Source organism: Musa acuminata, chromosome BXJ1-2 (genome assembly GCF_036884655.1).
Source record: "Musa acuminata AAA Group cultivar baxijiao chromosome BXJ1-2, Cavendish_Baxijiao_AAA, whole genome shotgun sequence".
In the NCBI taxonomy this organism is placed as follows: domain Eukaryota; kingdom Viridiplantae; phylum Streptophyta; class Magnoliopsida; order Zingiberales; family Musaceae; genus Musa; species Musa acuminata.
In genome coordinates this window covers 33429147-33445150 of record NC_088328.1, presented here as the reverse complement: position 1 = coordinate 33445150, position 16004 = coordinate 33429147, and the positions used below count along the sequence as shown (strand labels likewise).

At 35.0% G+C, this 16004-nt stretch overlaps 1 protein-coding gene across 2 annotated transcripts; it reads right to left on the bottom strand.

Annotated features, from left to right (window-relative positions):
- Nucleotides 1-3895: 3895 nt before the first annotated feature.
- LOC135611290 (NEDD8-conjugating enzyme Ubc12-like) lies at nt 3896-9875 on the bottom strand. Of its 2 annotated transcripts, none has more exons than XM_065106908.1 (6): nt 9651-9875; nt 7307-7419; nt 5661-5769; nt 5188-5266; nt 4996-5112; nt 3896-4211 (listed from the first exon to the last, which is right to left on the bottom strand). In XM_065106908.1, the coding sequence occupies exons 2-6, from the start codon at nt 7413-7415 to the stop codon at nt 4074-4076; spliced, it is 552 nt and encodes a 183-aa protein (XP_064962980.1). In that variant the 5' UTR covers nt 7416-7419; nt 9651-9875; the 3' UTR covers nt 3896-4073. The 2 variants fall into 2 exon arrangements, with proteins under 2 accessions (XP_064962980.1, XP_064962989.1); XM_065106917.1 differs by lacking the exon at nt 9651-9875 and adding an exon at nt 9162-9419.
- Between the last annotated feature and the right edge of the window lie 6129 nt (nt 9876-16004).

Here is a 16004-nt window from a genome sequence, read left to right as displayed (position 1 = left end):
TACCGATAAAAATATAAATACAAAAGATAAAAAAGATAATTTTAACGTTTGATGGCAGATAGCGTTGGTGGTGGTAGACGGTGGCACCACTAGCGTCGATGCCGATACAGTTGTCTAGTCGCCTTCGATGATGATAAGGTCCGCTCTCACAGTGACACCACCTTCCTCTGTGAGCAGTGCACCGCCGATCTCATCGTTGCTTGTCTCGCTCCACTCTGCATATGCGTCGATGCTGACGCAGTTGTCATTCAGAAATTATGTTGATGTCGACACATGGTAGTGGTTGCTCCCCATTCCCTCGCACCTCTGCCATCCCATTCTCTGGGGAGCAATGCCTCGGAATCCCTAAATTCCTCTCCCACCCAGCTCGTAATTGAGGATGCCTTTCCCTACCATCTCCTCCCCCATCCTTCCCCCAATCCGCTCTCACTCGGAACTCTCCACCACGTGCAAGAAGCACTCTATTGCCTCCTCTGGCACGTTCATGATTGCACTCGCCCTTTGCTCTAATGGCCTCCCGCACGATGATAACAACGTGGATGAGCTCTGGTTAGTGCCCAACGTCACACCACAAAGGGCGGAATCCATCATCGACTGGTTCTAGCTCTTCAACTTGTATAACTCTTGCAAGGCGGCATGCTCCATTGTGGACGCCACAATTCACCTTCCTCGGATCGGGTCGTTGGGTTTTCTCGACTATCGACCCAGCCCAGACAACATCTAATACATTTGCATCTGCGTCGAAGTAATTATCGAGCGATGCTGCTCTGCATCTGCGTCAACACTGATGTAGATGCAGAGCGACAGAAGAGTCGCTCGGCAAGAGGTGGTGCCAAAACTGACGCGGTAGGAGTGGTAAGAGCTCTAACGTCCCCAACTTCGAGTTGAGGCTAAGATTCGCCTAATGGATTAGCAGCAAGGTAGCCACCATCTTCGTCGTAGACATCGTGACAACCACCAATATTTGTATCGATGCTGACACAGATACCGAGCGGCAATTGCGTCAGCGTCGATGTAGATGTAGAACGGCATAGGGTGGGCAGCGATGTCAACGACATGCTCCTCGTGAAGGCGAGTGGCATCATGGTGAAAGTGGACTTTATCGTCGTTAGAGGCGACCATGTAATTACGTCGCTGTCGATGCTAGCAGTGCTACTTTCCACCACCACCGATGTCATTTGTTACCGAACGTTAAAATTATATTTTTACCTTTTGTTTTTATATTTTTGTTGATAAAACTAATGCCGTTAGGATACATAAACCTAGATATTTTACTTTCGTAACTATTTATAATTAGTCTAGATAAATCATGCATCGTTGCACTTGTACTTCCGTGTAAGAGGAATAGAACATTTAGTTAACGTCAAACCGATCATTTTCATTACTTCGATGTAACTTTTATTCTTATTATAAGCACTATAAATATAAGATTGCTATAGGTGATTAATCAGAGTTTATCGGACGAATGCTAACACAAGTATTATATATACAAGAGTGTGAAGACTATAGATACCCTGTGTATTAAGATGCGTAAGGGCAAATGCCTCGGAAGGCATTATTGGCAGATGGAGTTGTCGTCGGAACCAATGATGCACGCCATTAGTTTAACAAAAGTGTACGAAGCGTGAATTCACTGGTTTTATGATTCGAATCGGTCGTAATAGGTAACTTAAGCGCGAAGAAACAGGAGGAGGGCAATGTATAATCTGGTTTTCACCAAGCAGCTAGCTCCCATAAATTCACACTTTATTGTGACCCAAGTAGCAATAGTAGCAGTAGCACATCGCTATGAGCTCCATCGTATCGTTGCCGTCGACTGATTGTTGCCAACCTTGGGAGTTCTTATTTAACAGTAGACCGTCAGAAGGGTTGATGCACATCATCATGCTTCGGTTCCAACATGAATCGCAACAGAAACACGAGGTGAGCACGAGTAGTAGAGCTACAGACAAGAAGAGAGTGCAAACTGAGGGCGACTCGTCATGGAGTTTCCCTCTGCCGTCGCGTGACTTGCCGGTTTGCCATGCATGCCTCAGCCACAAGCTCCGCTTTGTGTGCAGACGGAACGCATGGACAAACTGAAGGAGAAGGGAGGGGAGGGGTTTGGCGAGGAAGAACGAACCTTCGTCCCCTTGCTTCCCCTCCCCTCCGAGTGTCAACCTATATCATCGGGAGCCACGGACCAGAGATCATAACCCATAGCTACGAGGCGAAAGAGATGGATAAAAACGGATGCCTTCGTCCCCTGCGGTATCTGTGGAAAGCAAGTGCCATAGAATCTGAAAGGTTGCCTTTAAATAGCTGCTAGAGGAGTCTTCCTCTAAAAAGGAGGAAGGAAAGAAAGAAGGGAGTCGTGATAATCTTGTAAACCAAGCAACCTGCAGCCGCCAACAAAGTGCCCTTGCTTTTGGTCCGGCAAGAAAATTTTGAGGTGCGTGGTCTCCATTTTCTAGCAAAAAAGACGGTGCGTTATATTCCATCGTTAAGCCAGGTTAATTTCCGGCCGGCTTCTATTCGTCGTGTTGATGCCTAACATCATCTACCTACTTGCATGCATATCCCCAACATTAGCAGTGCGCTGTTGTCCTATTTTCAAGCGGACGCAGATCGATGGTGCCCGCATCGTTTTTACGAGGAACCAGTGGAATTTATTATACTGGGAATTTCAACGAGCGGTAGGGTTAATCCTCTCTCTCTCTCTCTCTCTCTCTCTCTCTCTCTCTCTCTCTCTGCTTTTTGGAATACGAGAGTACGTGTTCACTTTTAGCCTTCGTGGTGTTGCTCTTATGTTCTTCCACTAACTCGAAGCTTATCTGAAACTTTTGCTCGCCTTTCGTATCCTCCACTACCAGCGACTTAATTAGCTTTTTAGTTAACACTAACGAGTCAGATGATCCCTTCGCTTCCGTCGGCGTGAGCTCATCATCAGATGAGATGTGGAGGTTCCCACCACCATCGGGCCAAGTGTGTGATTCTACCCGTCTGCGTCGACCCACCTACTCACGAGTGTTAGGGAACGCCAGGCCGAACGTCTGAATCAATTTATTATTAATTTGTCATTAGTTAAATACTGGTTCCTCTTTCCAGCTAGGAACCCAGCAACATGTGATTGTGACTTGGACCATCCACTCACTCTTCACTTTTGCTGTTGGCTGAGCATCGTATCGTGTCCACGACCAAAAAAGTTGAAAAAGTGATCCCTTGCTTACGTTCGTTCCGTGTAGGAATGCTTCACATATGCGGTATGAACGGCTGTATGCTTACTGCTTCTTTTCCACTAGCTGTTTAAAGGTGATTCCAGCTTTGTTTTGAGCAGCTCGTTAAATAAATAAATAATCAGGGAAAATTACTCCTGCTAGTATCTGATTCCATTTAACATTTATGTTGTGCTGGGATCTGTTGATCAGCTAGGAAGAGGAGGCGGGTATCCGCGCATGCAAATTATTCGTGCCTGCAAAAAGAGAGAAGAAAAGAAAGTGAATTGCGTTTGGCCAGCTGCTGAGATACACACCTTGCCGAAGCCATCTCCATCTTATCCTGCTTACGTAGAATAACGAGTAACATAGGTTCACGGTCCTTCGCTGAAAGATCGAATAGCCATCAACCATTTTTGCTCAGACAAAAAAAATCGTGGCAGCACCCAGCACACGAGGTTGGCATGAGATGAAAATGAACATGTAATGAAATAGAGGCAAAAGACTGTAGCTCTATGATTGCCCCCAACAATTAACAAGGTTAGGTGATAGAAGGTCATCAAATCAATTAAAAATTTATTTACCCACAGAAAAGCAAAAAGACGAGGGTAATTGAACAATATATATGTATGTATGTATGTATGTATGTATATATGTATGCCCCAATAAGACCAATATTCATATATGCATGATCAAGTCGATGAGAGGCCAAATTTACCAACTTACACCACAGCAGAGGAAATGAACATAAATATCAACAGAGTTTTACACTTAGCAGCACAAGTAAAAAAATTCACATAGGCAATTCCATGGTTTCCAAGGTATTATATCATGAAAGCTTGCATACCATACATTACAAGCTGCCATTTAACAGCACTGTTATATGCATCTGGGGAAGTAGATTTGACCCACGTATCCTCCAGCCATTGCCCTTCTGACATTTGTCTCAAACAACCTAGGGTTGTCACGTAGGACTGCAGCTGCATCATGATTTAGTGGGTCCTCATCGTTTGGTTGCTGTGCACAAACCAGTAGCAGCCATATACAACAGTTAGTTATATACCATATGAAATACGCTTAATCAATCTCTTTTAGATTGTGCATCCATCATAAAGCAAATCGAGTGACACGATACTAAAGTGCTAAAAAATATAAAACAAAAGGGCATCAAAAAAATTTGTCTAATGTTCATGGATCACAGAATATATATATATATATATATATATATATATATATATATATATATATATATATATATATATATATATGGACTAATTTTTGGCATGGCAACAGGAAACATGTAAGTGCTATCCCAACATACAAGTGTCGAATCATAATCATGAAGGATGTTTCGAGACAACCCATCATTCAGAGCAGATGTGTTTAGAAAGAAAAAAACACATTCAAACTGGATAACATAACATATACATACCAAGTACAATGCCATGAAACAATCAAATATCAAATAAAGAACAAAGTAACTATTGGACTTAATTTTCATGAGCATTTTAAATGATATGATTTTAATTCAAGAAAAAAAATCAAAAGAAAAAAATATCATAAAGTTCAACAATTATCAAATATACACTTGAGGTGTTGAATAAACCAACAAACATTGCCTGTCTTCTAAATTGATCTCTTGATGCAAAAATATATACCTTCATTGTCTGATTATATTTTGGAGAACCCATTAAATCTAGGAGTACTACATGCTTTGAAATTAGCTAGACATGGCTACACCTACAACAATGTATATAATGGAGAATAATAAACTTTGTAGCACCAGTCTAAATTATAGTACCATGAAAAGAAGAATCAACCCATAAATAACAGTATTTATGTTAAGCACAGGCTTCCAGTCTTCACGCAGAATGTTCAGGCAAACATTTCCCTCCAGGTCAATGTTAGGATGGTAAACCTGGAGCAAAAAATTTACATTTAATGTAATCTAAAAGGCAAAATTTGGTAAATATTGCCTCAAATCAAACTTTACCTTTGTCTTGCACTTGACCTTTGGTGGCTCATGAGGATAAGAAGGAGATACTTGAAAGGTAAAAACAAATGTACCACCTCTAAAAAATAAATAAGCATCATATAATTAATCAAGACTCGTAGAAATTCACCATAAGAACAATATAACATAAAGAAAACATAAGTTTTTACAGCTTTACAATATTTAGGACAAAAGTATCACAGGTAGAAGATGAATAAAATCTTCATAAAACAAAACTTACTGTAACACGGAATAATCCAAGAGAGAGATCAATTGATTTACAAGAACTTGGAAATTGAATAACTGAATAATCAAATTTATACAAAAAAGTCAAAAACCTATATATGCTTGCTAGTTAAAGTACAGATCCATGTAAAGCAGTAATAACCTTCAACATAAGATAACTTTTTATTGGCGGAGCAATTAATGTAAGAATATCCCATGGCTGGAGATTACCGGCAGGAACTACTTACTGATAGTATCCTTCATCAGGTCTTATGCTGATCTCAAAGTTCATCAGATCATCCTTGCCATTTGGGAATGATATGACAGTGCTTTTGGGCAGATTAAGCTCACTAATATCTGAAAAATTAAAGTAGCAACTTGTGAGTAGAAAACCTGATTCTATTATATGACAGAACATTTCCGATCAAAGAGATGCGAGGTTAGAAAGTTGCGCAATAGATATAAACTTTTTACAAAAACTAAAATCCAAAATAACTATTAACAATATTTATTTCCATAACCATTTATGTCAAGTACAGAAAAACGAATTGAAGAATGAATTACTTGTCCATTACTTCTGACTAGAATCCATGGACAAAAAATTGCATCGACAAATAATTTGCTCAATAGAGTGGTCTACATCTAATAGAAGTGTTACAAAAAACGAAAACTACCAAATAGTTAACACAACATCCTTTCCAATATTAGATTATTTAAAGAACTGCCTTGAAAGTAGCGCACGACACTGAATGAGAAGTAAAAATTAGAACTCTCAGTCTCTGGCAGTATCATCAAATAATGGTACTTAAGATTTAAGAATTGTTCGTAAAAGTTTACTGCAGGAAAGTAAGCCATGATGAGCTCAACATCTAAAAATGTGTTTCCAGACCAAAGCCAACATTTAACAAAACTAGCAAAACTATGCTTGGAGCAAGACCATTCTTTTGCTCCAAAAGAATATTACTAATTAGTAAAATAAAAAGTAATAACAGAAGTGTAATTCAACTTTGTTGATCATCGATTTCAAGATTAAGTGACCCATGCCCATGCTACCAAGAACAAATGGTTTGTCTTGTTAAACAAAAAGCAAAGCTAATAACACAAGTTCTTCAGTGTAAATAGGAATCTGAATATGAACTCTCCTTTAAGTAATCAAATTCATACCTCTGAGAATCATAAAAGAAAATTAGAGATATATGCAAGGATTGAAATATCATACTGTACCGAAGTTTCGAACTTTTCTCGATATGGTATTGTACTATATACTAAGCAATATACTCTTCGATATATATATTAATATATATATATATATATAATTAAAAAATAATGTGCGATGTCGCCTATATTATATATATATATATATATATGTATATATATATATATATGTATATATAATTTATAAATAAAAAATACCGTCCGGTAGCAAGCGGTCCGCATACCAATTTACTGTCGGACCGTACAGCCCGTACCGGGTGGTATCATTTGAAACTTTATACCTTGGATATTTGTATCTTTTCTTTCACATGGAAATTCATAAAATAAGCAAATAATATCACACGTTAAAAACATAATGGTCAAATTTAATGTCTCTAAATTTGATAATAATTCTTCAAAGAAGGGTATACAATTTACAGCCAAAATGAAGATATCTAGATCACAATCAGATGCTAACACTCTAATTTTATCATGAGTTTTAGTGGATTTCTATTTAATATAATGGAGGATAAATATATACGATGTGTGCACCTAGGGAATAATAATTTATGCTCATTGGAAATCAATAAGCAAAGATTTACCAATGCCAACAAGTTTGCCAAATGGTAAAACTGTGTTTGAAAATAAATATAAAACAAAGGTAGTTGCAAAGATGAAAAACACTTGATTTTAGACAAACCTTTGTGAAGACGCAATTCTCCAGCACTCTGCTTCTTGACAGGAGCCCTTCCACTCGAATTTGCTGCATCCTCCCGCTTTTGGTCTTTAATTTTAAAAAGCTTTATCATAGCTCTGCAGTAAGATAGAGAAATAGAAACAATAAGATATACAATCATTCCACAAAAAAAAAAAACAAACTTTAACTGATATTGACCAACGAGCTCCTGTTATAGCAATCGAGTGAGAGCACAAGTGACCATAATTGTTATTGCTTCCTTGTATAACAAATACAAAAGGAAAGTTTTGAAAGGAAAAGACGCAGACTTCTATGTTTACATGGGGTCTAAATTTCATAACATGTACAAACAGCAAGTTTATTGGTTTCTGGAAAAATCATAAACAAAAAGTCAAAGCAAGTTAACAGCAATATTTGAATACCAAAAGCACTACTTTGTGTGATTTTTATTTGGATTTAGAAGAATGTCTCGGAATAAAATCATTCACCGATCCATGGATGAAGAGGATGGAGACAGAGGAGCGAAATCATTTTCTTGTGTATGTGTGTGTGCATATATAACAAAATCTACAAGATTGTCTATATTTTTGCTCATTAAAGAAGTTAATGACATATAGAGATCTGATCAAAAAGTCAACTCAATAAAAAAAATGCAGGTCTAGTATCTTGCCTGTTGTCAACGTGGAAAAGCATTAGATCATGAGAGAATCCTTAAGAATAAAATATATTTTTTGTTATCCTACTGAAACATTATTTGGTTAGATGCTCAAATATAGCTATCATGTCAAAGTCTTGTTATTTGGATTCGGAAAAATTGGAGTTGATGATTAGAAACAAATTGATGTTTTCCTTAAGTTCATCTATCCTTATGGTGACCATAATATATCTAATACTATTTTGCTTTTCCTTTTCTTATATGATAGGAATTTTGATTTTACTAATCCAAACTAGTTTGTCTCTTCCTTATCTTTACAAATCCAGAAGGGCATAAATGAGAGTTGCTTAAAAGCTACTGTTCATATATATTTGAACTCTATATTTGACTTTTCAAATGGCATAACTATGACGTACATAATCACAGAAACTCCAAGCAAGTTTTCTCCATAAAATAAAAAAAAGAAGCCAGTTATCTAGTTTTACCAGAGAGTTAACATGATTGACACAAAGTTAATCTTTAATCATATGATCTCAATTTCTCTATATTTTTAAAGCAAGCTTTCATCGTGATCCATTGGCCAGGAACCTCAACTCTAGCCTGTACTATGAACATTCTAATTTTGGTTGTTTATGTATATTGAATCTTCATCAGGTCAACAAGCACATGCGAAAGAATTTAATGGTTCAACAAATTATAAATGATGACCCACATTTTCAGTGAGCTCCACAATCTTTTAGACAAGTGTGCATCTAATTGCGACTTGAGTTGAAAACTAAAAGATGCAGGGCTTGCAAATGGCATTAATAAGTACTACCATCGGTGCGCCAACTTTTGATGCAGAAGAACTAAGGTATAACAGAATTCCAATGATATAAAGGGGCACATATGTTAGAGGGACGAAGAAACATAATTGATAAATCCAAGATATGGGACCTCTAAAAACCAAGGGGTGACCACATTCAATTGTTTTAGTAGAAATGACAATATAACCCCAATAACCATGAAACTGTAGAAAGAGAAAGCACAAAATAAGTCCTACTTCGTTAGTGTTGAAATAATAAATGATGCACACAGATCAAACAGAAATCCCAACCCAATCATAGATCAGAAATTAAAAATAAAATATAATAGGGAATCTATCCATTTTGATATGAAGGAATTATTCAAGAGCATAAAAAATCTCGAGAGTAGACACCTAACCCAAGAAGGATCAACTAAAGGTTCCGGGAGGCATCGGCGTGGAAAGCTCTAACGCGAGATGCAAAGGGGGAGAGGTCGAAGGAAGAAGCGCCAACAGATCTGATCAGCAGGGAAAGAGTCCGGTCATCTTGGACGGGAAACGAGAAGGGAAGAGAAGGGATGGCAAGCAAGATGAAAGTGGATGTAACTCCACAGAAGCCTTATCTCAGTAGCAGAAGCAGATCGATCCCCGATCTTAGCAACATAAAGACCGATCTCCGATCTTAGCAACATGATAATTATTATTATTATCAGTTGTTACCGTTACCCATCCACCCGATAGCTTGTCGTACCGGATGATGCATCTGGTATTAGCCCTAGCCGCAGCTAGGCAAAGGAGAAAATGAGATGGTTTTCTTCTAGAAACCAAAAAGAAGATCGAAAGGGGAAAAATATAATATTTACTCCCTCCAATCAATCATCGAGGAACAGAATAAGTCGAGGACGCACCGAGTAGAGACGGCGGAGGACCGCTACTGGCGGATGACGATTAATATGGTGGCCTCCAACGACGAACGTGAAAACTGCTTCCTTTTTGGGGAATCTGAGGGATCGAGAAGAGAAAAGGGACAGAGGGGGAAGAGCAACAACAGGCGACCCTCGCAATCGGAGGAGAGAGAGAGAGGAGGCTCGTTTGGTGGAGCTCGAGCTCGAGCTCTCTTTATACGCACGATCATCAAAATAAAACAGAGGAAGAAAATATATATAAAAAAAAAGAACTAGAGAACGGCAGGGGTGGGGCCCGCTCGACCCGTCCCTAACGCGTGAATAATAAGCCAACCATCTCTCCACAGTGACGTCGAAAAGCTACAGCAGCAGGACAGCAACGTGGTTCTACAACCACCCGTTGCATCCCCCGAATGAAAACGTACGTCTGTTCTTTTCGCTGTGGCAGCTCTGCTTGCCGTCGGCTTTGTGTTCTCTCCCCTTCTTTCTTTTGATCCGGTCTTCCGGATCATCAAACCATCCGATCCCTTCTCTTATTAGTTTCTATCTTAGCCGATTATTATCCGCGGATGTGACTGTGATTGTCGCGGGAATAGCAGTTACGCGATAGGTTGTTTTAGTTCCGGAATCAATGATATCAGCTTGATACTTTTAAAAATCAGAATCGAGTGAGATCCGGAATGTGTCGGTTCTGGTTCTGATTTCTAATCTAATCTAGTTTCGAATCAAAATTATTTTTTTTTAACAAATAATATATAATTTTTCTTTTTTTTTAATTAAAAATAATTTTAATAATAAAATAATCATAGTTTTATTTTAAATTTTTCATCAAAGTCACAAAGTCGATGTATTACTATATGAGTAATTACATAGAAATGAATAAAAAATATATGCATCATATGTTCAATTTGTTTTCTCGATTGATTTATCAAATAAATATTCATTATTTTTTGGGCAATCTCTACGCTTTATCGCTTCACTCCGATCATCAAGATATACATTCGTCAACACTAAAAATGTCTTATGATTAACTTACAGTTATATTTTGATTGATATTATATAATTATTAAAATTTAACTTAAAATAATTATGATTATGAAATTTGAATGAACATTAATTTTTGACTTAATGATTGAATCATAAAATCAATAAAATTAAATTTCTTTTAACTTGAATTCAATTTATGCATTAAAATAATATATGATAATTTGAATTTAATTTTATCATAACTTTTTAATCCTAGATTTGATGATAAAATCAATTGATGAGTTTATGAAGTAATATGCTTTTGAAATAAGTGACATAGAAAACACTTTCATCATGGATTCAGATAAATTGTCGAAGTAGGAGAATCAAACTTTGGGTCGGAAAAATATCATGTTAGAAATTACACATCCGGCCAAAGGATTGATCGACGTGCCAAATATTAGACTTCGTACTATAAGTTTGGGTATCGTGCCGGAGGAATAAGGTGTTGTGCTAAAAGATTATATGGTGTCAGAAAGTCGACATGCCGATAGATTGGGCGATATATCGAAAGAAAGGATGATGTGCTAAAAGTTTGGACGAAATGTCAGAAGATCAGACAACATGTCGGAATAGTGTATAACATGCTGAAAGCTTCATAATTGTGCTGGATATGTGGTTGGAATCTTAAAGTCTTAATCAAGAATCAAATTGAGTTGGTATTGGGTTGAAACCATGCCAACTTATCAAAGAATCCATTGGGCTTAAACCAGGGCTAAATTGGGCATGTTACAAGGTCAAATTAGTGACCTAGGCGATAGTACCGCTTAAGTCATTCGAAAAGCACTATTTGTGTTTTTTCAATGGTTTTGATGGTAGTACCGTCCATGCCGACGATAGTACTACCTAGGGCTATGGTTGTGCCACCTAGGCCGACGGTTATAACAGTCCTCATTTTTAAAAATTTTATAAGAGCCTGTTTGTAATGTAGGGACCTAAATATAAATATTAGAAATGTGATATGATTTGTGAAAGATTCATATTAGGTTTTTAAAAAAAATTTGGTGGACATATGTCACTAGCTAACCTAATAGTGTCACCTAAGTTTGTTATATGGATGACACCTAAGCCTATTTTATGCATGCTTGCCACCTTACAATCCTTATATTAGTCAAATCTAATACATTAGAGGAGAAATTAAAGACGAAAAACTTAAGAGCTATAGCTAGTTTGAGAGGAGAAGAGAAGAAGAATTGAAGTAGAAGAAGGAGAAGAAGCTTTATTTTGGCTTGTGATTTTTCATCAATTTCATACATTTGAGACTCAAATTTTTCTAAGACAAGTATTCTAACTTCTTTCTACAAAAATTTTGATCTCTGATTTTGTCTTAATTCTAAAAACTTTGGAAGATTTTGGCTTCATACTTAATATTTCTATCGTTTGAGAATAAAATTGTGAATCTGAAATTTTTCGAGATTTGACATTTTTGTATCGTTCTAGCCATAACATTCTTCACCGATTTTGGATTTATAAGAAACTAAATGCATCCAGAGATCTTTCTTTTGATACTAAGATTGAAAAATTTGGAGTCTATTTACTTACCAAAACTGTTATTTAAATTTATCCTATGAAATCTATAAAACAGAGATCGTTAGTTTTGACCTTTTAGTACTTTCTTGCTTATAACTCTTTGTTAAAAATTTTAATTTATTTGAAACATAATTTATTGGAGACTAGACTCATAAATATTTTTGTATATATCTGATGTAAAAGATTTGGAGCATAAATTCATATTGAATCATCTATTCATATTAACTTTGTACGAAACTCCAAATTATACTCGTAATGTCATATGTGACATTTGAGCTTATGTTTCATATTTGTTCTTTGATATATTCTAAAATATTTCGTTTATTATTGATATGCTTCGAATAATTTCATACGTCCTTAATATACTTCGAAATACTTCATATACTATTGATATGTTCCGAAATATTTCAAACGTCATTAATATGTTTTAAAATATTTCATCTACAATTGATATGCTCTGAAATATTTCATATGCTATTAATATGATCCAAAATATTTCTTATGTCATTGATATGTTCTGAAATATTTCAAACGCCATTGAAATATCCTGAAATGCTCCTTACATCGATGATTTGCTCCAATTAGTCTTTACTCCCTTGTTATGAACAAAACATGCTTCAAATGAAATAACATTGTAATTCTGTATTCATTGAGTGGCTATCTATGAACTCTAATATCCCTGCTATTTGGTATCTTATTTATTTTAAAAATGTTCTCTTTTGTCATGGATATGTTAGTTCTTTGTTGAGCTTTATATTATCATCTCATTGTTATATAAATTTTTTAGGATAGTTTGTCGCTCGCTAGAATGTTTAAATTAGGTTGAGGCTGTGGAAAACTAGAAGATTTTGGACAAATCTTTAGTGGATGATATATTTTTGTTATATAAGTATATTTAGTGTTTAAATTAGGTTGAGGCTGTGGACAAACTAGAAGATTATAAAAGTTTAAAGAACCTCTCATATTTAGAATTTTGGAGTATTAAGTTTAATTTATATAATGATATGAACATATGGTAAATATTGGTTTTGTGATTACGTAGAATCCCACACTTGTAGATTTATGAGGTGGTTATTGCCTTGGTAAGTTGGTTTTCAGATTTTATGATTCATCGAGTGATGTGGTATATTCTAAACTGTACAGGTTTTATGAATTAGGAAATTATAGATGTGAATGACTTGAATGTTTTGATTGGATTATGGATCGTTGATCTAAATTAAAATATTATCAATTTTAAGTTAGGTTCACACCTCCTAAATGAGAATTAAAATTTGGGGGGGCGTGACAATGGTGGCATCGCGCTAGAGCCTGAATTCTTAGTCCCGTGATGGTGGTAGTACTACTAATGCTGATGGTAGTATAACTATTACCCCAAAATTTTTGGAATTTGAATTTTTGACTTCATTTTTGAAGCATTTTGGGGTCTATAAATATCTCATTTATACTTGCTTGATAGAACACTAATTTTTTAGTACAAAAGTATTGTAAACTCTATTTTTGAGCATTGTTTGAGTCTCTTCTTTTTTTCTTGAGTTTAAAGGTGATTCTAACCTGTAGGAGGTAAAGTCTTTTGTAAAAGAGTGAGTATAAAAATTCTCTCCTAAGCTTGTTAAAAGGATAAGTGTTGTAACAATGGTAGTTGATCTTTACCCGTTGAAAAGAATATCGATAGTGAAAGTCGATAACCTCGAGAAAAGAGAAATTGTGAATGAATGTAGGTCAGGACAATCAAACCATTATAAATCAATTTACATTTCTTCTTCTGCCTTGATTTGCTATTGCTTACTGATTTATTTTACTCGCAACCCTTACTTGCACTTTTGGTTAATCATATTTTCGATACGAATTTATCGATCAAATTTTAAAATTGATTAAAATTACTATAAAACTAATTCACCCCCTATTAGTGCAATGACAATCTTAGATAAGATACTACCAAAAGTCAATTGACAGACTTGCCCACTCAAGGATAAATGTAGCATTTGTAGATGTATTATAAAAAAAATTGATAAAATTTTAAAAATCATATTATATTTTTTAAAAAAAGTTTTAAATATTTTATAAATATTCTCAGAAGCATATCGTTCCAATTATATATAATTCTAATATAAAAGTGCATTTGTCAATATTCACTTAAAATATCAGAATAAATTAAAATATGTTAATTAAAAGTCCAAAATAAATTTTATAAATCCTTTTGTGTCTTTTGTTTTATAAAGCTTGTGAACAACTCGTGTGATACTGGGATCGAAAATATTTTGATAATAATTTATAGACCCTAATGATTCACCAAAACTGTAAAAGAGATGTTTAAGAAAAACAAATCCTGTTAATTATTTATATTGTTTATTAAAAAAATGAAAAGAATGATTAGTTGGGCCTTTATCCAAATCGACTTGCGTATCATATATATTCTTAACACTTTCTAAATGTCTCGGATCCATCTCCTTCTTTAAATTTAGAAACTTGAGAAAAATAATTTCAAATCTTCTTGAAATGCAAGTTGAACATATATAACTTGATTATTTTGGATATTATATCTACTTCCTCTGGCTCTATGGTGAAGTATTGACCTTCTTGAGTTGGTACAATCGGGCTTTATAGGTTGGAAAAATTAAACTTTCACTTGCCTTTTAAAATAAAAGAGCTCAACGACAATAAAGAGAGCTTAGAAGAGGAAGATGATGCCATTACAAAGAAGATTAAAATTAGAGTGAGCTAATAAGAATATAAAGATTGCTTCAAAAATTGGTCCGAGGAAGAATGATATTTAGGGGGCTATTTAGATTTTCTTTTTGAGGTTTTTTCTTTCCTAAAATGTCTTCCTAACTAACGGTTATTTAGTTATTGAAAAAAAAAACAAATTTATCTTTTTATTTTTTTACATTTATTTTTTATTTATGAAATGACCAAAACTAACAACTTATTTGTGTTGTTGGAAAGTGGTGGAATGGTCATTTAGTCCAATGATTGGTCCAAACGATCGGTTTATGACCAATTTTGATGGTTGACTTTTTTTTTGGGTTGAAATTTAGAATTAGAATTGAATTAGTTCTTAGAAATTGGAATATAATTTGAACTGAATAATTCTGGTTGAAACCGAGCCGAGCTCACCCATTTTGCTTTTAAATGGATGTTTCAAAAATTATCTGATTTCTCTTCGAAGTGCTAATGCAATCATTCATGAGAAATATCATCGTAGCATCTCTCGGTTCCAATCATGTTTTGCTCCAACCCAAGTTCAAACGTTTTTTACACCTGCACCCAGATTTCGTAAGCTTCTCCAAACACACTAGAACTCAACCATAATAGAATTCCACTTATATACACAAACAGAATTTTAAATAATTGTTCTTATTTGTTTAGAAACCAAAACAACTAAACAGAATGACTAGTTATAATATTTTTTTTATACATAAAAATATTATAAATTTATTTTAAAAAGAGTAAATGTACTGAAACCCGATAATAAATAAATAGGGAGACGTGTGTATCAACTATAATTTTTAAAATAATATTATAATGTTTTTAAAAAAATACTGTAAACTTAGTCGAGAAATTAGACAATCCACAATCAATGGACCAGTTCAGATCGATAAAAAAAAAAAAGAAGAAGAAAAACTAATGTTTTGTGATGTCAAAAGTATTCCTTCGAAAAAAAATACCTCCCCTACAAACACTTAAAAAGAAGATTTTTTTAATTAAAATTATATATATATATATATATATATATATATTGTGAAATTGGAAAATGTAAAACAAAGTAGCTCTCTCGGTCGGATAAGGCGACGCAATTACTGA

Coding starts and splice junctions, on each gene's coding strand:
- LOC135611290 (XM_065106908.1), bottom strand. CDS start 7,415: ATGATAAAGCTTTTTAAAATTAAAGACCAAAAGCGGGAGGATGCAGCA. Junction 5,267..5,660: donor CCTGATGAAGGATACTATCA/GTAAGTAGTTCC, acceptor TTTATTTTTTAG/AGGTGGTACATTTGTTTTTA. Junction 4,212..4,995: donor GGTTGATTCTTCTTTTCATG/GTACTATAATTT, acceptor GTTTGTGCACAG/CAACCAAACGATGAGGACCC.